The sequence below is a fragment of the Hippopotamus amphibius genome, chromosome 1 (assembly GCF_030028045.1).
Source record: "Hippopotamus amphibius kiboko isolate mHipAmp2 chromosome 1, mHipAmp2.hap2, whole genome shotgun sequence".
In the NCBI taxonomy this organism is placed as follows: domain Eukaryota; kingdom Metazoa; phylum Chordata; class Mammalia; order Artiodactyla; family Hippopotamidae; genus Hippopotamus; species Hippopotamus amphibius.
In genome coordinates this window covers 56,228,848-56,254,850 of record NC_080186.1, presented here as the reverse complement: position 1 = coordinate 56,254,850, position 26,003 = coordinate 56,228,848, and the positions used below count along the sequence as shown (strand labels likewise).

General features: G+C 38.3%; 1 protein-coding gene across 2 annotated transcripts in view; it reads left to right on the top strand.

Annotated features, from left to right (window-relative positions):
* Positions 1-25,629, top strand: part of LRRC8C (leucine rich repeat containing 8 VRAC subunit C) — a 74,565-nt gene extending 48,936 nt beyond the window's left edge. Inside the window, exons 1-2 of one of the 2 annotated variants that reach the window (XM_057713692.1) lie at positions 11,193-11,245; positions 23,176-25,629. In XM_057713692.1, coding sequence (XP_057569675.1) covers positions 11,237-11,245; positions 23,176-25,449 — 2,283 coding nt within the window. In that variant the 5' untranslated portion in view covers positions 11,193-11,236 and the 3' untranslated portion in view covers positions 25,450-25,629. Of the gene's footprint in view, positions 1-11,192; positions 11,246-23,175 lie in introns of those variants that run through there. The other variant, XM_057713691.1, reaches the window with a different exon arrangement.
* Positions 25,630-26,003: the final 374 nt, after the last annotated feature.

The window sequence follows — 26,003 nt, the reverse complement described above, 5'->3', positions numbered from 1 at the left end:
CCCACTGAGGGACACTGGTAAGAAACCTGTGCTACTTGTGTGTAGAATCTATATGTATTCATTTAGCTCCCAGAAGGACCCTTGGGAAATAGATTTGTCCCATTTTTCAGGTGAGAACTCTCATCTGAAAGGTTAGGTAATGCCCCAAAGCCAAGAGGAATGCAGTGAGGGTTCAGATGTCAGGTCAGTTCTCCAGCATGTGGCTTTCACCCCTGTGCACCTGCTATGGGATATTATGTAATCATTACAATTGCACAGATCCTGTGGCCAAATTTTGGCTTGTAAAACAGGACTTTAAGTGTAAAAACAAGTGCAAAATGACTAAAAGAGAAAATAAAAAGTTATAAAAAGAATCGCTTTTCTGAATTACAGCTTAGATTCTCTAAACGATTATTTACTATACACCTGCATTGAAAAATAATAACTTCCAACCTATAGTGAACATTAAAGAGACAAGAAATAGGATATAAACCACCCAGTCAGTATTCATATTACAAATGAAAGTAATGTTCCCAAGGGCGAGAATTTAAGCTCTTATTTTAGCTCCGCTATGATAATCCTCTGAAATTGGCTTAATGACTGATAACTTCATAAACGAAAGGTTCTCTGTGAAGCTCAAAATCCTTTCCCATTTCCAAGGTGATCTTACAGTAATCAAAATATGTTTTTTATGTCTTGATTTTCCCTTTATGAAATGAAAATACAATAATTCTTTCTGATCTTATTTACAAAACAAGTTAACTCTTGGAATTTGAAAACACAACAAAGCAAAATCTAAATAGGGTTAGAAGAGCACTCATTGGTGGTAAAATAGGAATCCAGTAGCTTTTTTACTGTTTTATAAATGGCTTCTTCCAGTGGCTAACAATAGTTCATTATTTCTTTATTCCTAAAAGATTGTGTGCATATAGGTTTAACACTATGCAGCTTTGAAAGTACTGGGGGAAGGAGGAAGTTATTGTCTATCAATGGGGTGTTGATTCTTTGTTGCCCTGATGTAAAAGGATTAAAATCAACACTTGTCTTACTAATCTGACAAATATTTATTCACTTCTGAGCAAGAAGCTATTTTCAAGGCAGCCATGGAATAAGAGCACGCATAAAGAGCATTCCTTAGATTATATCAGTCCACTTAAGAAACAAATATAAACTCATTGTAAACCAGGAGAGTGTAAGTATCCTATTTCTGTACAGTCACACACCCTCAAGGACCAATAGCATAAACACCCAATCTTGTGCTATAAACAACACTATTCAAAAATTCAACATACTCAATAAAATAGACAAAATCCTGAAAGGTCAACACGTTGCTTCCTGGAAAAATAAGATTGCTTTAGATCTCTGCTCCGTGACTCCAGGTTATCTGATTATAACCAAACAGCCCACGGTCAGGCCATTACCAAATATAGAGTTAACAGTTAGAAACCAGAAACAGGAACTGGAAGACAAGCCCCCTGGATACCCTAGGGGACTGCTCTGTGACTGCTACACAGGAAAGACGTTTCCTGCTTTCTAAATTAGGAGGGGGGGAAAGCCTAGAGAATGATTTCAATGACTTGAAACACCTACAAAAAAAATCCTTGTGGACTAAGCCAGTCACCAGGAGCAAACTGGCCAGGAGAGTCACACTGGAGAAGAGTTTGGGACATCTGAGCTTATTGGTTGGAGTTGATCCCCACTTTTATTTTTGGTACATATTTAACTGCTTCTCTGATTTAGAACCATCAGCATCAACTCCATGGCAAATGGCCTTCAGCTGAAAGTGCTCACAGGCAGTTCACTGGAAAGCACAGGTGGTAAAAATTATAGACTGTACAGGGATTTCAGAGTCGTTCATTTTAATAATATGTCCTGAATCCTTGCTTCTATAATACCTCTCTCCCCCAATCCTCTGTCCCATACTACGCGGGATCTCTAGTAGATCTTTTTCTTTTGCCAAATCTGCATTTACAGGTAGAGACTCAGAAATTCTTACTTAGATTAAACTATTGTTTAAGGTGAAATTCAGAATCCTAATGAAACAGCAGATAGAGCCAATGGGTAGGCTTAAAATGAAGACCTCATCTAAGATATGTTTTATATAGTTTCTATGTACCCATAACATGTCACCATTCTACTTCAGTCTTTGGGGAGTATGAAACAAAAATCATTTGATGGTGAAAATAATTTTAAAGAGCAACTTTCTCATCTCTGTAGGGTTGGTGGTGGATGCTGTGAGAGAAACACTATTTCAAAATCCCTGTTACATCTAGTAACAAAAATACACCTTAGTTAGGACTTCCTTGTTATGGTGGTTTATTCAACCTGATACTTTTTTCTTCCCTAGAACTTTATTTCTTGTCATCTATCACCTTGACAGCTTAATGTGCAGTGAATTCCTGGCCACAAGAATAATCTATGAGTGCCTTTCAACTCACTCTCTCAGGTGTAACACAGGGCATGAATCTGCGTGCTTTTCTTAGATCATCTGATGCCGTCCAGTGCCAGTCAGTGAATGGGCAACATTTCCTTTCATTTCACTATTACGGATTGTTATGGCCATGTTGCCTATTGATTGTTTAATGATACATCTTTTCCCTCAAGTAACAAATCACTGACAGAGTACTGGATTTTTTTCCTATGTGAAACAGATGAGATTTACTGTATATTTAGTCTCTGTTGTGGATCCTGTCTTGTAAATCACCAAAATCGGTGTTTAAACATCTCTATTAAGTGGGTTTATCATGATACGGAGGGAGATAATCCTATATTTCTAATCAGGACCCCAATTTGGAGACCCTCCCCGATCCTCTCATCCTATCAGGCACACAGATCCACTCGTCCCCTCCTGCCCTTTCTTGGTTCCTCTCTAAGGCCCCTCTTCCCCATTTCATTGAGAACACTGACCACATCTGGGTCCTCTCAGCCGCACAGGGGTCCTATGTAAGGATTAGGCTAACACTGGCACTACATTTTAATTGCAGGGCTAGTAAGTTTCTAGGTTATATCTGGAGTCTTCTGTTTAATATAAATAATGAGTGCTGCTCCTTTGTCCCCTATACTACTGTTTCGGTTTGTAAAATCCTGCATTTTTGTTATTCTTATTTTATAATTCCTATTGTTTTGGAACATCTGGTCTTCATATAGGTTTCTTTTAATCTAGTATTATTGTTTTGTATCTAATTTTTAAACTAGGAAATAAAACACTCCTAACTAGAAAATACATACCAACTAAAAGATTTAATAAAAAATAAGATACCACTCACAATGGCAACACAAACTATCAAGTATCTAGGAAGTAAGCTGATCAAGAATACATAAGAACTTCATTAAAACTTTTAAATGCCTAGTAGATGACATATAAGACAATTTGAATAAATGGAAAGACATTGTATATCTTTGGATGGCACAAACTTGATATTACAAAGATGTTTGGTCCTCACAAATTAGTTTATAAATACAAAGCAATATTAAGAAAATTCTAGTTAGATTAAAAAAAAACTTGGTGAACATACACCAAAATTTATATGAATGCTCACTTATGGTGGTGAAGGGGAATAGAATGGTATAAGGTGATAAAAGGAAAGAAAAGAGAGAGAGGAGGAAGAGGAGGAACTGATAACATACTGTGCATTGAGGAATATGGAAAGTTCAGCTCTCACTGAGGGTCCCTTCTCCCACCACACATGCAACAAAACATGTTGACTATATGAACTAATTTCTTCAGATTTCCTTTATAGAATGTGAGTCAGAAGCTCCATCTAATTCGGATCCCTTTTCCAACTGTAAATTTCTAAATCTCTGTGCAAATATTCTATTTCACAAGCAAGAAATTTCCTAACTCTAAATTTCACACGTGAATAAATGATTAGATCTAAGATATGGCATCCCTTTGTTTCAAAAACAAAACTCTAGTTGGAAGAATTATTTCTAATTGTTAGGAATAGATATTTTGTAAGGCCAGGCCTTGTCTGTAGGGTTCATTACTGTGTCCCCAGAATGAAAGACAGTAGCAGTCCTGTGGTTCATGTCTAAGGGCTCACCAGAGTTCATTCTGTGGAATGAAGGGATGAGTGAGTAAGGAGGAGTGGATGAGACATTTTTGCCATGTGCTAATGTACAGTGAGCGTTTAATGGCCTTGAGAAGGAGCTGAGACCTTTGAATTACAGAGATGCTGTACTTATTTCTGGGTATTTTATACTGTAATTTAAGAAATTATGACCAATATAAAAGAAAGACCAAAAACCCTTGTATGACACCTGGTTGAAGGTATACATAGCCTAGAGTTGAGAAGATTGATGGGACCATGAGAACAGACAGCAGATACTTGCATGGCTGTCATGTGGAAAGTGTAAATGGTTTAAACTGATTCCATGTGTCCTAGAACACCAAACAGAAGTTTTAAGAAGGTAGATTTTGGCTCAGCACAAACCCAACTTTCAAAAAGTTAAGAACTTTCTGAAAATGTCATGTTAGGTAGTGAGTTTCCTATTATTGGAGATGCCCATGTTGACAGTGAACGGCCTGGTAGAGGGGAGGCTACAAGGAAAATCCGTGTCTCCCGAGAACCGTGCGCATATATCCTTTACCTATAATAAATAGTTCCAAGCAGTGGGGTTAGGCTGTCATAAAAATTACAAGTCCATGCCAAAAAAATAAAGATACATTTAAAATACAACATCAGCCATAAGTGCCTTGTGAAAAAGCAGTGTGAGGAGAGAGAGGGACAGGGGTCCTACTTTAAGTAGGGTGGTCAAGGAGGTCCTCTCTGAAAACGTCACATTGGAGCAGAACTAAAGGAACTGAAAGCGGGAGGGAGGTGGATATCTGGAAGAACATTTCAGGCAAAGGAATCACAAGAGGCCAGCGTGGCCGGCATGGAGACAGCACAGGGGAGTGTGGCTTCTTGCAGTGTTCTCTTGCTAGGATCCACCGTGTAAGGTTTGATACCAATATTGACCTGAACTGAGCATTACTGCAAATGACAGGCATCTGAGAGTTCAGCTTCAGACTTGTCAGAGTTAAGATACAGAATTTAATCCTGCAGTGGCTGGAACCTGGGACCTCATGAACCACCAAAGCAATTAGTATTACCTCTTTGTTGACAGTGTGTGGAGGAAAATGTTAAGAACATATCTCATTGCCCATTCAAGACTTCAGGTTGCAAAAAGGCGGGATCTGTGTCTGATACATCTTTGTACCTTAAACCTTTGTGTCTTAAACCTAACCCTCAAGAAATGTGTGTTGAGTGAATGTATCAATGTGCTTCAGCAGCTCTAAGAATTCACTGACTGTCTTAACAATAAAAACAATTGTACGAACATGTAATTTAAAACTGGATCATAAACTGATAGAGGCAAGCTTTGTGTGGGATAATTAATGATGAGGTGATAAAAATCACATCTTACCTGCAAAAAAGTAGAAAAAGCAGCCAGTAGCAAATGATCTTTCTTTAGTAGTATCAGAGATTAATCACAGCCCTCTGCAGAACGGGATAGAAATGCAAGGAGTACCCTTTCTAGAATAATTAGCATAAACCCAGTACCAGAGAAGGGAGACAAGCCCTTATGCTTGAGCAATAATCTTGAAAGAAAAAGTCCTTTGAGGATGTACTGCAAAAATGTGCTAATAATAAATCAACAGTTCCTGACTTGTGTATGTTATGTGCCCTCGCGTACTAGAAAACTACAGCCAGAATTTGTGTAGAAAAAAAATCATGCTGTTATGGCAAAGAAATTTAAGAAACTATAGACACTGAGGCATCTCAGTAGAGCAAGTAACAGAATCATTTCAGTAAGACCAATGAAGCTTATTTTCATAGAACTGAGTTTATATTTTGGCCATATGTGGTTGTTTCATAATAAAGTTGAATGCCATGGTGAAAACCAGGTTTTTCTTATCCAGATGATTGCCCATTCATACAGATGTTGTATGGAGAAGTATATTTCAGGCATCCCAAAGTAAACCACATTATGAGTGTTGATTGAGTTCTGTAACGGTATTAGTACTTGATCTTGTATCCATGGTAGGTTTTATGAACTGCCCTGAGAGTCTAAAAACCTCCATGCTGTTTTGTGGGGAAATGGTTTCTTCTTTCTAAACAAACAGTTTTCAAATGAACTTTTGAGGGCTTGCTTATGTTCATTAACTATTTAGTATACTTTAGTCTTTCCGAGATTTTAAAAAATTCTTTTAAAGTTTAGCGGTTTCTGAGTAATGGTGATATTTTCATGATATTGGTTTATTTTAATCTAAGAAAGTTATAGTCCTGCACTAGTTAAATTTCTTTTAAAAAATAAAAATAATAGAATTTCAGAACTGGAAAAGAATTTAGAGGTGATTTAGTATAAGTTCTCATCCAATATAGAAATCTCTTTTATAGCGTCCTTGACAGGTTAATATCTAGTTTCTACTTGAGTATATCTGGTGATAGGGAGAAGTGTTCTGTTTAATGAAATTTTTGCTATGATACAGCAAATAAATCAGTGCATATTTATTGAATGTTGACTAGGTTCCCAGGACTGTTAGGTACTATTGGGAATACAAAATAATTTTTTTTTAAAGGCCTATTTATTTTTTACTTTTAGGCTGTCATTTTAATTCTTTTTTTTTTCAACATACAATAAACTGCATATATTTAGAGCGTACAATTTGGTATCCCAGTCTCCCAATTCATTCTCCCCCAATCCTCCCCGCTTTCCCCACTTGGTGTCCATATGTTTGTTCTCTACATCTGTGTCTCTGTTTCTGCCTTGCAAACCGGTTAATCTGTACCATTTTTCTATATTCCACAAATATGTGTTAATATACGATGTTTGTTTTTCTTTCTGACTCACTTCACTCTGTATGACAGTCTCTAGGTCCGTCCATGTCACTACAAATGTCCCAGTTGCATTGCTTTTTAACAGCTGAGTAATATTCCATTGTATATATGTACCACATCTTCTTTATCCATTCCTCTGTTGATGGACATTTAGGTTGCTTCCATGTCCTGGCTATTGTAAATAGTGCTGCAATGAACACTGGAGTGCATGTGTCTTTTTGAATTATCATTTTCTCTGGGTATATGCCCAGCAGTGGGATTGCTGGGTCATATGGTAGTTCTATTTTTAGTTTTGCAAGGAACCTCCATACTGTTCTCCATAGTGGTTGTATCAATTTACATTCCCACCAGCCGTGCAAGTGTTCCCTTTTCTCCACACCCTCTCCAGCATTTACTGTTTGTAGATTTTCTGATGATGCCCATTCTAACCAGTGTGAGGTGATACCTCATTGTAGTTTTGATTTGCATTTCTCTAATAATTAGTGATGTTGAGCAGCTTTTCATGTGCCTCTTGGCCATCCGTATGTCTTCTTTGGAGAAATGCCTATTTAGGTCTCCTGGCCATTTTTTGATTGGGTTGTTTGTTTTTTTGATATTGAGCTGGAGGAACTGTTTATATATTTTGGAGATGAATCCTTTGTCTGTTGATTCGCTTGCAAATATTTTCTCCCATTCTGAGGGTTGTCTTTTCGTCTTGCTTATAGTTTCCTTTGCTGTGCAGGAATACAAAATAATTTAAGGCTCCATCTCTGCCCCAAAGGAACTTAAGGAATAGTTGAAGAGGCAAAATTACACATTCATTCATTGTACCAGTTATTCAGTATGCTATGTTATAGGCACTGCACTAAGTTCTGACAACACAAAACTTGGTCTTGGCCCTGAAGATGTTTAAACTGTTGCAAAGATGGACATTCATATACATCCTTCTAAAACACAAGATAATTGTTAGGGGGTGTCTGTGTATGTGTGTGTGTGTTCGTATTGCAATGACCATATATTGCAATAGCTGCAAAAGAGGAAGAAACGTTAAGTCTACCTGGGGAAATCAACTTTCTTGATATTCTATATAGGATGGTTTAAATTATATTCCTGGGGAAAAAAAGTGTTGTGGTGTGTTACAAAGAATAAGACTTGTGAGGCAAAGTAAAATTTAATAAATGTCCACACAGAAGTGTCTAGCAAATAAAGACTTTCAGCTTTTTAAGTGTAACAGCACTTTATTTCTAAGAGTAAAGGAATAAGGCTTTTAAATGTACACATGACTGTTCATCATGTAATAGCAAGTTTAAATCTTTAGCCTTCCTAAGAAGGCTCACTGGCAGTATGCTAGTTATTGCTATGCTAACTGGCCATATTAGAGTTAGCTACTTTAAACTTGAGTTGGCATCTCCCTGCTCAAGGTATATTAGTCTTAAAAGCTGGTGAGATTCTTTGCACTAGTACCTAAAGCTAAGGCTGTATAATCTTAAATTCAAATATGCTAGCTTATGTTTTGGGATGTTGATGTTAACTTTTAAAATGTTAGCGCTGGATCCTGGACTCAGAAAATGCCTAATGCTTGATGAGACAATGTTGTAGAGATCCCTTTTTGAATCACTTTTGTGTATCATTGTACTAGTCAGTTGCTTAAATTTATATGTTTAGAAATTCTGCAGTATCAGCTACAAATCTTTCGTCTAATAAGCAGGCCATCAGTATATCATCATTTTACCTTGTAAGAAACTTCATATGCTCATTGGAAATATAAAATCTTGGTTAATTTTTATAATTTCAGTTAGGTCAAGTAGATTAAAGAAAGAAGTTAAATCTTTCCCCAAAGCTTCAAGCAGAAAACATGGGCTCTGCCATATGATTTTGGGTAAAACACATGGCCTTTCTGAGCCAGTTTCATTAAATGAGCAGGATTGGCATCATTTCCATCTCACAGATTATGAAAAAAATGATGGTAAAATAGACATTTATTATTTTTAGTCTCTTTAACTCTAGACTTCAAATTCTTTCTCTTCATCTGGGGCATTTCCATATGTCACAGGTGTGATTAGTTTGGTCTCTGGCAAACAGGCTGAGAGAAGTCTAAGATCAAGGTCCAAACACCCAATGCTTCCCTCCCACAGCTACCTGCCTTCCTCTCCCAGAGGATCTGCAGGAACTATACAGACAGAGGATAAGGCAGGCCAAAGAACATTTACTGAAAACTAAGCTCTGGCCCCCGACCTCACTATCACTCTCCTGGTGAGCTAGGCCAGAACTCAGATAAGTCACAAGGACTTCCTTTGCCTAAGCACTGAAGGCCTGAACCAGAAGCACAGGAAGCCTCCTTACCTTCTTTCCCTGTACTTTATTCTCTGTCTGCCGAGAGCAAGAAAAGGGGAACCTGGACAAAGAAGAGACAGGGTGAGGAAGGGGTGGGGAGGAGGACATTGACTACTGATTCTCCCTAAAGCCAAGAGGAGAGCTTGTCTGAGCTTTCCTCCTCTGGCCCTCTGAGGGTATAATCCACTTCCAAGAGAGAGGCAGCTCCAGACCCATCCTATCACATCAACTTCAAGGAAGAAGAGAGACTTCAAAGTGATGACTCCTAAGAGAAGCTCTAAAGAGAGACTCCAAACAAACTAATTCCAAGAGACCCCCTGTTTGAACTCAGAGCCTTAACCTCTTATGAGCAATACTTCTCCTTTAATGTTACCATCTCTACTAGCCCTCTTTTTCCTAGAAAGAAGTAAGGGGGAACAAAGAAGAGTCTTGAGTTCTGTCCAGAGATCAGCCATCTAGATGAGTCAGAAAAAAGAAAAAAATCCATAACTGAAATTCACCTTATATGGTAAAAGATCTATTTGCCTGGAACGTGTGGAACAAAATTAATGATATTTCTGGAGTCCAGATAGCTTAACTTCCAAAGAGCATAATGACTGGGAAAAAAATTCTCCTACCGTCCACCACACCTAAATGACTAACTGTCATGACTCTTGCCTTACCTGCAAGCCTTTGTGATGTCATAACAAGGTACAGCTACCACAGCCTGGCAGTTGACATCATTCACTTGCTGAGTACTAGAGCAAATTATTCTTTGATTACTATAGAAAATTGCTAAAATAAATGACTTTTTTTTAAAGATTCTTTTAGTACTTTTTTGTTTATTAATTTGTATGATTCCAGTGTTAGAATTCTGTATCTTTGTGCTGTTTGTACGTTGGTGTGGATAGTCCAAAGGATTTATGTTTCTCTGGGACTCTCCCAATTTCTTTTATCTTACTCCTGCCCACAGATTTATCACTGAACTGCAGGGGTGTCCAGAGATAAGTCAGTTGAGTACAGAACTAAGCTTTCAGTCCCTGGGGGTTGCTTCAGAACGAGCTTTTTCTTCATTATTTCAGGAGCATAATTATAAATATTTCAAATTTTTAAGCAACATAAACAAATTGTCTTGGTTATGAATCACTAACAGTATGTTCCTAATGTTTATCCATAGTTTTTGTATATGCACTGAATTTTCTCGCATGGTTTTGACTTTTTAACGGACACTTTCCACTTAAATTGCCATGGATCTAATAATTCATTAGTCTACTTGGCTTATGGAAAAATGCCATGAAGCAAAAGGAAAACAGTTTTGAATCACATCCACTCCCTCATTTTTCTTTTCTTTTCTTTCTTTTTTTTTTTTTTTTTTTGTGTGTGTGTGTGTGTGTCCTGGAGAAGCTTTCCTCAAAAGAAAGGGGAAGAAAACATAACATAGATACAACTAAAATACAGGATACAGAAAATGAAAGCATCCTCAATAGCTGAAAAGTCTCAGGCTAACCAAGGGTTAAAAGAAATTAACATTCATAGTATGTATAGTCATCCTTACCCTGGAGAAGTTAGTGTATGTTTATTCATAGTGGTAGGAGAACTGTCTTTATTAAGCGAGGTATCAAAATGCAGACAGGATCCTACTGTAGATGTGATGGTTTCTTCTTTCACTTGGGAATGAAATGAATGGATAGTGCCTCCCAAATCTGGTGCTCTCTTTGTGTATCTTAAATGAGTCAGCACTTTGCTCCGGCTTTAGGAATCGCTAGGCTGACATCACTTGGCAATTTGGAGGTTGCATGAAATGAGCTATTTCATCTCAGTGGAAGGTAGCTAGAAGGAAGATTTTTCCAGATGTTCACTGGCATCTGATTTTATACATGTGTGTGCTTGCCATTGTTGTGGTTTTTTTCCTTTGGGGAGGGGTCACAGTGTTTATTTATTCACCTCATATTTGGTGCATACTTACTTTGTGCCAGGCAGTGTCAACAAGGTTGGGGCTTACCTTTAGAGAGCTTACTGGTCTAGGAGGTAAAATAATAGACAGTTACACTATGTTTCCATAGGTGCTACAGGAGAGGGAAAAGCAGGACTTAAAAACTGTTCCAGTCAACTGTATACTTTCATTCTATTAATATACAGTAATGATTCAGGTAATTTTATTTGTTTATTTTATTTTTGTTTTTTTAATTAATTAATTTATTTATTGGCTGCATTGGGTCTTCACTGCTGCCCACAGTCTTTCTCTCATTATGGTGAGCAGGGGTTACTATTTGTTGCTGTGCATGGGCTTCTCATTGCGGTGGCTTCTCTTGTGTGGAGCACAGGCTCTAGGCACACTAGTTTCAGTAGTTGCAGCATATGGGCTCAATAGTTGTGGCTTACAGACTCTAGAGCACAGGCTCAGTAGTTGTGGCACATGGGCTTAGTTGCTCCACAGCATGTGGGATCTTCCTGGACCAGGGCTTGAACCCGTGTCCCCTGCATTAGCAGGCAGATCCTTAACCACTGTGCCCCCAGGGAAGTCCTGACTCAGGTAATTTTATGCTTAAACTTTTTCAGTGTTTAATTCTTCAACCAGACTGATGACATTTGATATTCCTCAAGCAGAGAAATTTCTGATGATGCTTCACTAGAGAAGATTTTCTTGATGTCTGGTTTTTAATCACGTACAGATGAATCCTATAGCAAGTATACTACTGTTATACTTTATCATCAAGAGACTTCGTTAATTCAAAACTCTAAGTTTTAATCAGTTCACCCCTCCAATCCCTTAAATTTTTTTCCCAAAGACATTGCCTCCTTGCCTCAGAGGTGCCAGGGTATGATTTTTTTTTCTTCTCTTTTTCCTGTTGCTGTTGAGTAAATGAGCAACCAATAAAAACAGACTTTTTACTCAGCCCTTGTGTTTATTAATTAGCATCTTAATATTTGGCAGTTTTCTTTACACTGCTGTCTCTCTTTCTTTACTCTCTGGGTCTAAACTTCCTCCATACACAGGGTGTTATTTTCTGACCAATACATAAGTTTCAAACATCATCGTTAAGGAAGAAAGATACCATGTGCACAGCAGGCAGGAAACGATGCCACACCCTTGCAGTTGTGCTTCTCCATTTCCCCTGGAGACAAGGACTTGTTTGTGTCGGTGAGAGTGATGCAGTGTGTGTGGTGCTCATGGATGTCTATTTTTGTGCTCCAGCAGTGATTGCCCCCAAATACACAAGTATTGGACTTGGAGAATAGCAAGCCTTGTGAATAAGACATTTGCTGAGAATGAAAACATTTAAATCTTCGCCCTTTTAGAACCATCTTCTCTGCCTTTTCAGCTCCTTTTCTTTCTCACCAAGATTTTTTGGTACTTCAAATATTTTCAGTAGTTAGCCTTGAAACAAATTCTGCATTCTCAGAGTTAACCCTATCACTGATGAGGGTAAATCTCTTATCTCTTGAGGATAGATGCTTTGTCTTCTCGCATCTTATTTCTGAGAGAACATAATTAATTAGTTTGTACATTAACTGATAACTTAGTGACATGGACGTCAATTCCCTTCCCTTGTATCTCCATCTCTTTTCCCAGGAGAAATGGGTCTACCTCAGGAAAGAAGAGCGACAGTCCATCTTTTTAATCTTTTTACTTTTTAATTAAAAAAAAATTTTTTTTGACCGTGTTGCATGGCATGCAGGATCATAGTTCCCCAGCTAGGGATCAAACCCATGCGCCCTGCAGTGGAAATCTTGGAATCCTAACCACATTCACCAGGAAGGTCCGATCTTTTTCATCTTATTCCTTGTTCTTCCCAAATGCAGCCCTTTGCCTCCTGTTTCTAGACCCCATAGGTTCTGATCTTACCCACCCCCCGAAACCTATGCAGGTCCAGCAGTTTTGAGGCCCAAATGTAGCTGCTCCTACTCCATGAATCCTTCTCTGCTCACTGCAAGTCTTAGCTTTTATTGCATTTACCACATCATTCACTTGGTGTATATACAGCCTTGTGTGCCCTCGTTTGACTTTTCATGTGGCTATTTATGTCTCTCCAACAAGAATGTAAGTGCTTTTAGAACAGTGAATATTAGTTATGCCTCCTTGATTTTCCTGTGATGGTTAGCATAAAATAGATATTCAATAAGTTTTAGTTAATAAAGGATAGTCTGTCCTTAGTATCTCTGAACAAGCCCTGGGGAATAGGTCTTTGGCATCTGTTTCTTGCTAGGTCACTGTTAGATCAGCAGAGATAACTTGTTTTGTTCTATCAGATTGGGGACAAATCTGGACGATCAGCTTCAGGGTACAACCCTTTGGAACCAGCTGTATTTGAATCTATAGAGTGGAGGGAGGGTAAAGGATAAAAGTTAATCACCTTCCTATTAGCTCACCTGCCACTTTGTGGCTCTGATCTGTCTGTATCCAACTTGCCATAACAAAGTTAAAGCACCATCTTTTAAAAGGACAGGTCACAATCTAAAGAATACCCCTGGGTCACATGTTAACATACTGGAATGATGCCTGCTGTTTTATCATATGCAGCAGATTTTCTCACTTCTTTCAATGATAATATAGTCATACCTAAGATTTAAAGTCTAAACCAGAGAAATAATTTGTGTTATAGTTCACAGAAAAAATATTGGACTTAATTGTTGAGGTTGTAGGAAAATAAGTACTCTCATATGCTCTTAGGGCGAGATGTATAAAGAAATCCAGCCTTTTCTTGTAGGGAGAGGAATTTGACATTGCAGGTTTACCTTGTTTGGCACTACCCAAGCAATGCTGAGTTTTCATAATGGTAGTCTTGTGACTAATTTTTATATTACAACACACTGTCTCTTCTGAAAAGATAATAAAGCAAGAGTTATGCTTGAAAACACTCCCTGTGTTCAACATGTATAGCCATGATAAAATATAAAAAGAGATACCAAAAATGCCTACATGGACTCAAAAACAAGGTAAACACTTCTGTGGAGCACGAATGGAATACTGAGTGGGGGCTGAAGCAACAGCCGGGCTCTCATCCAAATGAAGGCAGAGCGGCCAGGAGCTCAGCTCCTGCCAGTAAAGGAACTAAAAACGCACCAAGCAAGATAAGAGACTGGAGCCTGGTCACTGTTTGTAACCAAAGGCTCTCACTCCCAAAAGGAAGCTAAAAAGAATGGTGATTAACTGGCTGCTCGAGCTGATGCTTCAGAGGAAACCATGCATCTGGGGTGCGTCCCAGCCAGGAACTGAGTCAGCCTGCCCATGTCTCCCTCACTGGAACTGTGAGGTCCTGACATCACAGCAGAGCATCAAAACATCATGACAAGTCCTAGTAGGGGACTGGGGGGCTGGGTGCAGGAAACCACAAAAGAGTGCACGAAAGAAAACAATCTCAGAACAAGCCTACCACCCAGAACACATGAAGGAAACCAGGTTAAGAAAGTCTCTTAGCAAAACTGACAGTTGAAATATCAATTCATTCCACTCGAAATGACACTAAGTTTTAAAACAAACAATGAAGTTAAAATAAATACATTTACTAAAAAAGAGTCTAAAAAAATTAAAAGCAGAAAAAATAGATTTACAGTGGTCAAAGAAATAAAGACAAAACATTAAAAAGTAGGTAGATATAAGATCAAAGATAAAAAATTTAGAAATCATGGAACTAAAAAAGCTATGGAACTTTAAAATATCAATAGATAGAATAATGACACTGTCCTCAGCTGCAGAAAGAAGTAATGAATGAGATCAGAGTTCTGAGTTACCCAGAGACCAGCACAGAGAGAGACAGGGATTAAAAAGCACACACATACACCCATGGAAGATCAGTTGAGAGACTCTAACACAGCGCTCCCCAACCTTTTTGGCACCGTGGACCAGTTTTGTGGAAGAGAGTTTTTCCATGGACACAGTGGAAGGGCGACGGTTCAAGTGGTTATGGGAGTGATGGGGAGCAAAGAGGAGCAGCAGATGAAGCTTTGCCCGCTTGCCCACTGCTCACCTCCGGCTGTGCGGCCCGGTTTCTAACAGGCCGAGAACCTGGGGTTGGGGACCCCTGCTCTAATATACATCTACTAGGAATTGCAGGAAACAAATGGAAGAAATGATGAAGCAGCTTTGAAGCAATTATTTAAAGAGATTTTGCTAAAGTTTTCCAAAATTGAAGAAAGTCAGGTCCTTAACTACAGACATTGAGCAGTGTTCATCCACATACACTTCAATTTTTTTTCATGTTCATCACCTTTTTATTTTTTTAGAACTTTTATTGAGATACAATTGACATACAATAAACTGCATATATTTAAAATCATACCCTTAAAATTTAAGTGAAACTCTAGAAGATCTGGGATTAAAGGTAAATTCTTCAAAGCTACCCTAGGGAAAGAGAGATCGCCCACCAAAGAACAAATTTAAGTTGACAGCAGGCTTCTCACCAGCAAAAGTAGGCCAGAAGAAAATGGAATCATATTTTTAAGTGCTGAAAGGGAATTACTGTCGACACAGAATTTTATAAGTTACTAAATCATTATGAAGGAATGAAAGCAGTATAGACATGTTCAGACATATGAGACATATGAATTTTCTACCCACAGACCCTCATTAAAAGAATTATTAAGGGATATACTTAAACAAAAGGAAAAGGAACCCGGGGAGATAAAGGGTCTAAGAAAATAGATGAGCACATGATTTAATAAATATTTAAATAGACAATCAACTATAGGTTATTTTTTTAAATTGTGTGTTTCAAAGGAAAGCTAAAAGAAACTCGGGGAACAACAAAATGGGATAGTTCCGTGGGTAGTTAAAACACACTTAGAAGGGGAGGTAGGGATTGTGAAAAGCTTTGTGTGTCTACATTTTAAGAAATTATAGATAACCTTTATTATAGAAATTTAGTCTACACCTTCCCAACCAGCTGAGGCAGGATGGAAAATAGGAGATGTGGAAAATGTTATCAATGAAACAGAAACAGGAAGGTGGAAGAAAAGGTATATATAAAAATAAAATATGGAAATACATCCAAATATCAGTAAATATCCAAACATGAGTGAGGTGAGCAAAATAATGTAATAGATCAGATTCACTTGTAAGAAGAAAGAGGTGATTAGTTTAGATTTCTTAAAAAATCCATAAAACAGACACCTAAAAAATAACACAAAAATCACAGACAAAGGTACAAAATAGAGATTAAAGAAGGATATTTAAAAAACAGGAAAAAGCCAGTGGAGCTCTCTTAATATGAGACAGCATTTAGCCCTCCCATCTTCAAAAATGCACTCTTTATCAAAACAAGGTATATATTTAAATTTTAAAACATGGCATAAATTCTTATAAAACCACACAGGATACTAAAGAATCTCAACACGCCAAGGAATTCCCTGGGGCTGAACTTTTGCAGTGAGCCTCTGGCAACCATTGGTTTGTTCTCTAGCCTGATTTACAGAATGCCATGTAAAATCAGGCAGCATGTAATTTTTTGAGACTGGCACTGTTTTTAAGTTAAAAATTGCCTAAATGCACATCGTCACTGGAATGTTTTTAATAAATTATAGCACATCCAGACCATGTAATAATGTACCCCTTAGGATGAAGTAGATCCCTATGTGCCAATGTGTTAAGGTCTCCAAAGTTTGACTTTACTTTCTCTTGAAAACACCTCCCTATAGAAAGTCAAAGCGAGAAATTCAGTTTATTTCATTGACCAAGGCATACCATGAAAGTGAAAAACTCAAAGTGAAAGAACAATTCATGTAGTAAGATCCCATGTGTTTATATGTCATGTTTATGTAAATGCACAGATATAGATCCAGAAGATCCAGAAGAGTACGTACCAAGCTTATCAAGGGCTTGCTGAGGAATGGCAGGGGAATAGGAAAGGTGAAGGGAGGATGCTCCCTTCTGTGCTAAATATGTGTTTTTTTAAAAAAGATTTATAATAGCAAAAAATAAAATGTTTAGTGCAGAGGCTAACACAACATTGTAAAGCAACCAAACTCCAATAAAAATTAAGAAAGAAAAATACATAAGGTAACCAACAAGGACCTACTGTATAACACAGGGATCTATACTCAATATCTTGTAATAACCTATTGTGGAAAAGAATCTGGAAAAGAATATATATATGTATATTCTTATATATATGTATTCTTATATGTATAACTGAATCACTTTGCTGTACACCTGAAACATTTTTAAATCAACTATACTTCAATAAAAAATTTAAAAAGTAAAATAAAATGTTTAGGCATAATTTAACAATAAATGTCTAAAATCTATTTGAGGAGAGCTATGAAACACTCGTGGGAGACACAAAATTAGATTGAACAAGTGGAAACATACACCATGGAGAGGAAGAATCAACACCATAAAGATGTCAGTGCTTCTTAAATTAATTTATAAATGTAATGCCAATAAAAATACCACCAAGGTTTTTGTTGTTTTTTTTTTTTTTTCTGGACCTAGACTATAAAGTTGATTATAAAGTTCATTGTGAAAGACAAGCATGAATTCGAGCACTTACAACACTCATGACTGATTCAGTTGTCTCTTCTGTGCTTGACCTTGAAGGGCCCATTGCTCTTGGTATCTCTAACGTGATATCTAACATACAGCAGATACTCCGCAATGGGTGACTTTTCCTGAGGCACACGCAGAACTGCTCAGCACTTGTGTTCTACACATCCTACACCACCTGCATCAATGTCCTTTATATCTCCTGCATGTAATAGATAAGCTGGCTCTTACTTATGTTGCTCTATTTTTGTTATATCAAGCAGTTTCTCTGAAGCTAAGTGGTTTGGTTTGGTTTGAACCTCAGCCCTTGGTGTCTCGTTCATGCAAATGTGAAACATGTTGCCACTGGTCCCTGCTGCTTCTCACTGCAGTGCTTTTCTGGAAACTGCTTAAATTAAGTAGATCTCCTTTTCACAGTATAATAATGGGTGCTATGATTCTAACAAAGGGAATGAGAATCAAATAACCATCATCAAAGATACAATCAAAAATGTAGATGAACATTAATGATTTAAAATTGTGAAAATTACTATTAAAAGGCTCTAATTTTACATTGACCATGCAGGATATTTCAATGTGTGATCAAATATGTACATACTCCACTTAAAATGCATCTCTTTGCTGGTATAAATTTGACAATTACACTTTTAAGTATTTTATTTCTTTTCCTAGCTCTGAGCAGCATTTCAGGGCATAGTTGGGATGGGTTGTTTCCTTTTCTAAGGAAGTTTGAATTTTACTTTCTCTTGAAAACACACCGCCCTGTAGAAAGTCAAAGCAAGAAATTCAGTTTATTTCATTGACCTTAGAATTTTTTTCCAAAAACAGCTATTTGTGTTATCTCAAAATAATTTGCAAATGGGAATTCATGAATCCAACTTTTAGTGAGCCCATTTCTCCAATCACTGCAACCCTTGTCTTTCTTTTCCAGAAATGTAACCTAGATATTATGACAGTCATGCAGAAATTTTACATGTATATTCTTTATTCCTCTAAGAACTTTAGTTGTGAAGTCCTGAGGAGCATTTTATATACTTCTGTTACCTGGATGTCAGCTGCTCCTTAGGTCCTAGAGGATATTGGATCAAATTCCAGTCCATGGCCTAAGTTCTGACAGACTCCTGGAAGAATTAGGTTCTCATGGTCCCAGTTCCTGCTTCCATGGAAATAGTTTATAGATTTTTAGCATCTCAGGCAAACTCTCCTTGTCTGTTCAGTTTTGATCCAAGCATGAAATTTAGTCTCTTTTTGTTGTGATTTCTACAAAATTCATTCATAAAAGGTGTGTGTGTGTGTTTAGCAGATTTTACCAAAGGTTTAGGGAAGAGTGAAAGGTATTTACATCTCAAAATAGAAATAATGAGTGTATACTCCAGCCTCCTACCTTGTTGCTTGACCTATTTCCTTCAATTCCTCCCTCTCTACTCTGCTGACTCACCTCCTCCTACCTCCAAGCCCATTCATCCCAATATAGAGTGGGTGGTTTAGCATCTTTGTTGCCTGGCTTCACCTGACCTTTGCCCTCAGTGACTCATCTCCTTCTATGTCCCTCTCTTCCTCATTCCCAAATTAACTTAGATATTTTCTTTAACGTAGGTGACTTCATTCAATAGTTATTCTCATATCTACTTTTAGGATAGTAACTTTCTCACCTTGCTATATTTTGGATCGGATTCTCTTGTTCATCTTGTTTTTTAAATTTTCTTTTCTCTTAGCCCTGCCCCCATTTCTTTCCCCTCTCTCACCCTCCCCCTACATAAACACTCTGTGTAGCTCTAGTCTCAATGCTTTTCCTTCCAAAGGCAGTCTGAGGACTGTCCCTAGAAGAAAAGGATGGGATTCCTCGTCATTGTGACATATGTGTGGTATGAGCTGGTGGTGATGGTCTGAGCCATGTTTTGTAGGACAGGATGTGGGCGGGAGCTTTCTCCCTGCTCTTGCCCCGAGTCCCTTAGTCCTGCGCCAGCAGCCTGGAACCCATTATTCCTTTGAAATTTGTTTTGCAGCCTTTCCTTAAGGTTTGCTTTGTACTCTAATCTTTAAACTTCTGGATAAAGGTGAAAAGAAGTAAGGTATAGGCTTAACTAGACAAGCTTCTCAACAGAGAAAAGGTGAAACAAAAACTTTCAAGTTCTTACAAGCTACTATTTACAAATATCCCACAAAACACCCTTATCCTTTTTTTTAAAAGGAAGCTTGTCTGCCTTATTTTTTTCTGTCTTCTTTCTCTTTTTTGCTATACCTTTGAAAATATTATTGCTTCTCCCAGTTCTTCTCAGTGTTGCAGTGTTTCCATTAACCATGGAAGATAATTTCCTTCCTCTCTCTTGTGGCTATTTAACTAAGTCCTCACACTCTTAATCGTTGGACTCCGTAAACTGCCCTCTTCCTTTTTGTAGTCCTGGATAGACAACCTGCCATCACATTCTCTGGGAATTCAACTCTGAGATGTGTCTCTGCTGGAATCTTCTTAGGATGTGTTCTCTTGGCAGCATGAGCAGCTATTGTTCTTAGTGACTAAATTCCAGTATCTTTTTCTACTCGGTGCTCATTTCTGAGTAGTTAACAGCTTCTGGAAAATAGATCACTGTCTTTCCCTTCCTTGGATTTAAATAGGCACATTTTAAAAATTACGTCTTTGTGAAGATTGAAAGAAATGTGACATCAGAAGACTGAAAGGAACTTCTGGAGATCATGTATGTGTTACCCTCCTATGTTGGGCTGTTCTATTAAAGCCATGGTAGCAGAAGCTTGGAGAAAGGAGGAGGCTGTCTGGAATGGTGGAAATATATTAGTCTGCTCTGCTGTTTCCTAGCTATGTGAATATGAGCAAGTTATTGAACTTCTTTGAATCTTAGTTGGGTTCTGCTATAGATTAGGGAGAAAATTACCTACCTCTCTAGCATGGCAGATGCTAGCCAATCAGATGTCTTTGTGCAGAACATAAAAAGGCATCCCATGAGGGCACATAGCTGAGCGAGGAGGGCACAGGCAGGATTTCAGCCCACACTTGCCCCTCAGCTGGGCACCCTCGTGCAGGGCATAACCTGAAACCCTCTGCAGCAGCCAAGCTCCAGAAGTTTGTCATCTTCCCCCATGAGGAGCACTCCTGGAGAAGTGCTGGGCAGGGGGCAGTAATGGGGCCACCTGGTTGCTTGGCAGGGACTCAGCATCTCCAGAAGATGCCCGCCTTTTTACCTTCTAGCTGATCTGCTTTCATGCAAATGCGTCTCTATGTTCATCACACCATTAACAATGTCATATTAGCATGCTAACTCAAAGGTGTCACTCTTGGAGAAGGTTCTAGAGAAGCATTTCTTTCCATGCGGGTCTCTAGCCCCCACCTTCTGCCTATTTCACAGATTACTGAGACATTAAATGAGACCACAAATGAGAAAACATCTAGACCATGACCCCAAACACTGAATTTCTTACTTTTTCTCTTTATTTCTTCAGGATAGTCTGGCATCTGTCTAGGCTTTCTCCAACTATTTTCTGTTCCAGAGGTTTCCAAGGAAGAGTGCTTGACACCCCCTAACCCCCCCCCCAAGAAATATAAAGGATGTCCCATTGAGATATGAGATTAAAATGAAAACTTTATTTTAAACTGAAAGGAAAAATCATTAAGCTTTCTAATATTTGACATATGGATTGGCAGTGCTTTATGGATATAATTATAAATAGACATATATATACCCACAAATCTGGGCATGTTTAACATTTTTTCTCTGTTAGAGGTAAGTGATTAAATGTTTAAAGACCTTCTCCTTCTCACACCTCTGTAGCCACTGACCCCTCCGAATGCAATTACATTTGTTTTTCTTCCCTGCCTTCTTTTGATTTACATAGTAAGTAGTAGCCCCTTCCTATATCTTTTAGGCTGGAGCCTTTATAAGTCTTTATAAATAAAACTTCCTCTCACCTCCTAACCTCATTCTTTCATTGTTATCTGCATAGGATATGGGAAGAGATAAGCTTTCCCCCTAAAACATGTATAATTTATATAAGGCAATTTGCTACTTAGGATAAAGTCAAATTGAGATCTTTTTGGTTTAATCCTAGAAATTCAGTAAAATAAAATAAGAATGTGGGCTCTGGGTCCAGGTGGCCTGAACTAGATGACATTAAGCAAGTTACTTAGCCTTTCTGCGCCTTAGTCTCCTCATCTGTGAAATTGGGATAAGAAGAGTACCTGCCTAATCAGGTTAAGATGACAATTAAAATAATTAATTAACACCCATGGCATTATTAGAATAGGATTGCGTATTAAACACAGCAGAAAGTTTGTTGCTGTCATCACTATAATCACCATCCTTATCTTCATCCCTAGGAGAGGTGTGATCCACACCCAGACCTATGCAACTCTGAATTGGAAGGATTAGGTCAGTTCCAGATTCATTCACTTTCTCAACAAATATGCACTGGTGGTCTCCTGTGTATCAGACACTGAGCTAAGGTTTGGATGCTCCATTGCATTGTCAAACCTTGTAAATACTTCTCTCTGGGTGGCTGTATCTCCCATGTCACCAGCTTGTGGTCATATTCTCATGCCATAGCAGTCTACTTTGTAATAGACTCAGTTTCTACTTCTAGAATCAATATAAAGGGCTTTGCTGTTGCAAAATCATTATACGCTACGGATTTTCAGCTGTTTGACATTTTAAGGTACAAATAGACTTCCCCTGCATTATTAATTCCATGTTATTGCTGTTGATTTCTTGGTTATTATTCTTTATCTGAACTGTTTGCTTATCATTCAGATAATTCCACTTATGTGTACTTCTTCCTGGGGATGATTCCTCCAGGTTGATTCACGATGTATTTTGCCGCATGCTACCTCATCTTCAGAAATGATGTGTTCTCTCTTACCCAAATTGCAATCTTAGGAGACTAGTGGACATTCTTAGGGCTTAATATTGTTTTCAACAAATTGAAGCATTGGTAGAGGAATAGAAGTTGATGTAATATTTTGTGTGAAAAGCAGCACGTTTAGACATAACTATTTTACTATCAAATGTTTCTGTATTCTTTCATCTCTCTCTGAAGAAATAGTTTTTACAAAACTTAGTAAATTCTCATCTTATTAAAACCATTCACATTCATCTATGCATGTCTAAGATATGGGTAGAAAGAAAAGAGGAAGCGATAGACAGGAATGTCTCCTATATTTCCTCCTTTTAATGTTTTTACTTCTCATGCAGAAACTAATAGAATCTTGGAAGCCATCCAATTCAAGACTGAGTCTGATAAGACCAATGACTGATTCTCTGAGGCTTCAGTGAGAGAAAAAAATGCAAATTTTTAAAAATACATGAATGTTCTTTAAATATTTATTTTGTTGTGAATTGTTCTGTGTCCTAACAAAAGTGTAGCGTTTTGTGTCATGAGTTAGACGTGGTGAACAAAGATATATCAATACACTTCATTTTTCCAACATGTGGGCTAAGAATAAAAATCTCGGTGCTGGAATTGAACGTTGTATTCTCCAGGCAAAGGAAATGGACATTTATTGGATGTTATTGCTGCTTTCTTCGTACTAATGACATTATGAAAGCTCTTTGAGTAATATAATTTGAAAACATTATTTCTTTGTTTCAGGTCATGCAAGACAAGATAATCTGCCTTCCAAAAAGAGTGCAGCCTTCTCAGAACCACTCTTCCATTTCGAATGTCTCTCAACCAGTGGCCAGTACCACCCCACTGCCTCCACCAAAACCATCTCCTACTAACCCGGTGACTGTGGAAATGAAAGGACTGAAGACAGATCTGGACCTTCAGCAGTACAGCTTTATTAACCAGATGTGTTACGAGCGAGCCCTCCACTGGTACGCCAAGTATTTCCCTTACCTTGTCCTCATCCATACCCTGGTCTTCATGCTCTGCAGCAACTTTTGGTTCAAATTCCCTGGCTCCAGCTCCAAAATAGAACATTTCATCTCAATCCTGGGGAAGTGTTTTGACTCTCCCTGGACCACACGGGCTTTATCTGAAGTGTCTGGGGAGGACTCAGAAGAAAAGGACAACAGGAAGAACAACATGAGCAGGTCCAACACCACCCAGTGTGGTCCCGAAGGTAGCCTGGTCAACTCTCAGTCTTTAAAGTCAATTCCTGAGAAGTTTGTGGTCGACAAATCCACTGCAGGGGCTCTGGATAAGAAGGAGGGTGAGCAAGCAAAGGCTTTATTTGAGAAGGTGAAGAAGTTCAGGCTGCATGTAGAAGAAGGTGATATATTATATGCTATGTATGTTCGCCAGACTGTACTTAAGGTTATAAAATTCCTAATCATCATTGCGTATAACAGCGCCCTGGTTTCCAAAGTCCAGTTTACAGTGGACTGTAATGTTGACATTCAGGACATGACTGGATATAAAAACTTTTCTTGCAATCATACCATGGCCCACTTGTTCTCAAAACTCTCCTTTTGCTACCTGTGCTTTGTAAGTATCTACGGATTGACGTGCCTTTATACCTTATACTGGCTGTTCTACCGTTCTCTGAGGGAGTACTCCTTTGAGTATGTCCGGCAGGAAACTGGAATTGATGATATTCCAGATGTGAAAAATGACTTTGCTTTTATGCTTCATATGATAGATCAGTATGACCCTCTGTATTCCAAGAGATTTGCAGTGTTCCTATCTGAAGTAAGTGAAAACAAATTAAAGCAGCTGAACTTAAATAATGAGTGGACTCCGGATAAACTGAGACAGAAGCTGCAGACAAATGCCCATAACCGCCTGGAATTGCCTCTCATCATGCTCTCTGGCCTTCCAGACACTGTTTTTGAAATCACAGAGTTGCAGTCTCTAAAGCTTGAAATCATTAAGAATGTCATGATACCAGCCACCATTGCGCAGCTAGACAGTCTCCAGGAGCTCTCTCTTCACCAGTGCTCGGTCAAAATCCACAGCGCGGCGCTCTCTTTCCTGAAGGAGAACCTCAAGGTCTTGAGTGTCAAGTTTGATGACATGAGGGAGCTGCCCCCCTGGATGTATGGCCTCCGGAACCTGGAGGAGCTCTACCTGGTTGGCTCTCTAAGTCACGATATTTCCAAAAATATCACCCTTGAGTCTCTGCGGGATCTCAAAAGCCTTAAAATTCTCTCTATCAAAAGCAACGTTTCCAAAATCCCGCAGGCAGTGGTTGATGTTTCCAGCCATCTCCAGAAGATGTGCATACACAACGATGGCACCAAGCTGGTGATGCTCAACAATTTGAAGAAGATGACCAATCTGACAGAGCTGGAGCTGGTTCACTGTGACCTGGAGCGCATTCCTCATGCCGTGTTCAGCCTGCTCAGCCTCCAGGAATTGGACCTCAAGGAAAATAATTTGAAATCTATAGAGGAAATTGTTAGCTTCCAGCACTTGAGAAAGTTGACAGTGCTAAAACTGTGGCATAACAGCATCGCCTACATCCCAGAGCATATAAAGAAGCTCACCAGCCTGGAGCGTCTGTCCTTCAGTCACAATAAAATAGAGGTGCTGCCTTCCCACCTCTTCCTATGCAACAAAATCCGATACCTGGACTTGTCCTACAATGACATTCGATTTATCCCACCTGAGATCGGAGTTCTACAAAGTTTACAGTATTTTTCCATCACTTGTAACAAAGTGGAGAGCCTTCCAGATGAACTCTACTTCTGTAAGAAACTCAAAACTCTGAAGATTGGGAAAAACAGCCTATCAATACTTTCACCAAAAATTGGAAATTTACTATTTCTTTCCTATTTAGATGTTAAAGGCAACCACTTTGAAATTCTCCCTCCCGAACTGGGCGACTGTCGGGCTCTGAAGCGAGCTGGTTTAGTTGTAGAAGACGCTCTCTTTGAAACCCTGCCTTCTGATGTCCGGGAGCAAATGAAAACAGAATAACTTATTTTTGTTTAAAGTTTGACTGAAACATGCTTCTACCAAATACAGTATAAATAATTAGGTAGTCTTAATGCCTTTCCTATTTTATTATTTTTTTCTTTTTCACACAAAACAAAATGTACACAAAGATTGAGTAAGGAGTATGTATTTTTTAATAAAAATTTAATTGTATTTTTTCAATATTAATATTTTAAAGTTTTATTTGTCCTGGAACCTAAGGTATCTATTATTGTTTTCTACTGACAGAAGCAGATGGTTCCATCTGTTTTTTTGTCTTAGTTTTTTTGTTTGTTTGTTTGGTTTGGTTTTTCAGTTCATTCTTGTGAAAGGAAGGGAATTTTAAGTTGCATGCTTTTGGTAATTTTTAAATCGATGAAGATATTTTGCCAAGGTCGTTTTTAGCTTGTTTACACCTTTACAGGGTCCTTATTTTTGTTTTCATTGTATGTGTACCAAGGAATCTGTGCTAGTTATTTTAATACCAGCTGCCTTTTCCATTGGCCAAGTATTTCATTCTATAGAAAACTCTCCTCTGGAGTATAAAGTCACAAAAG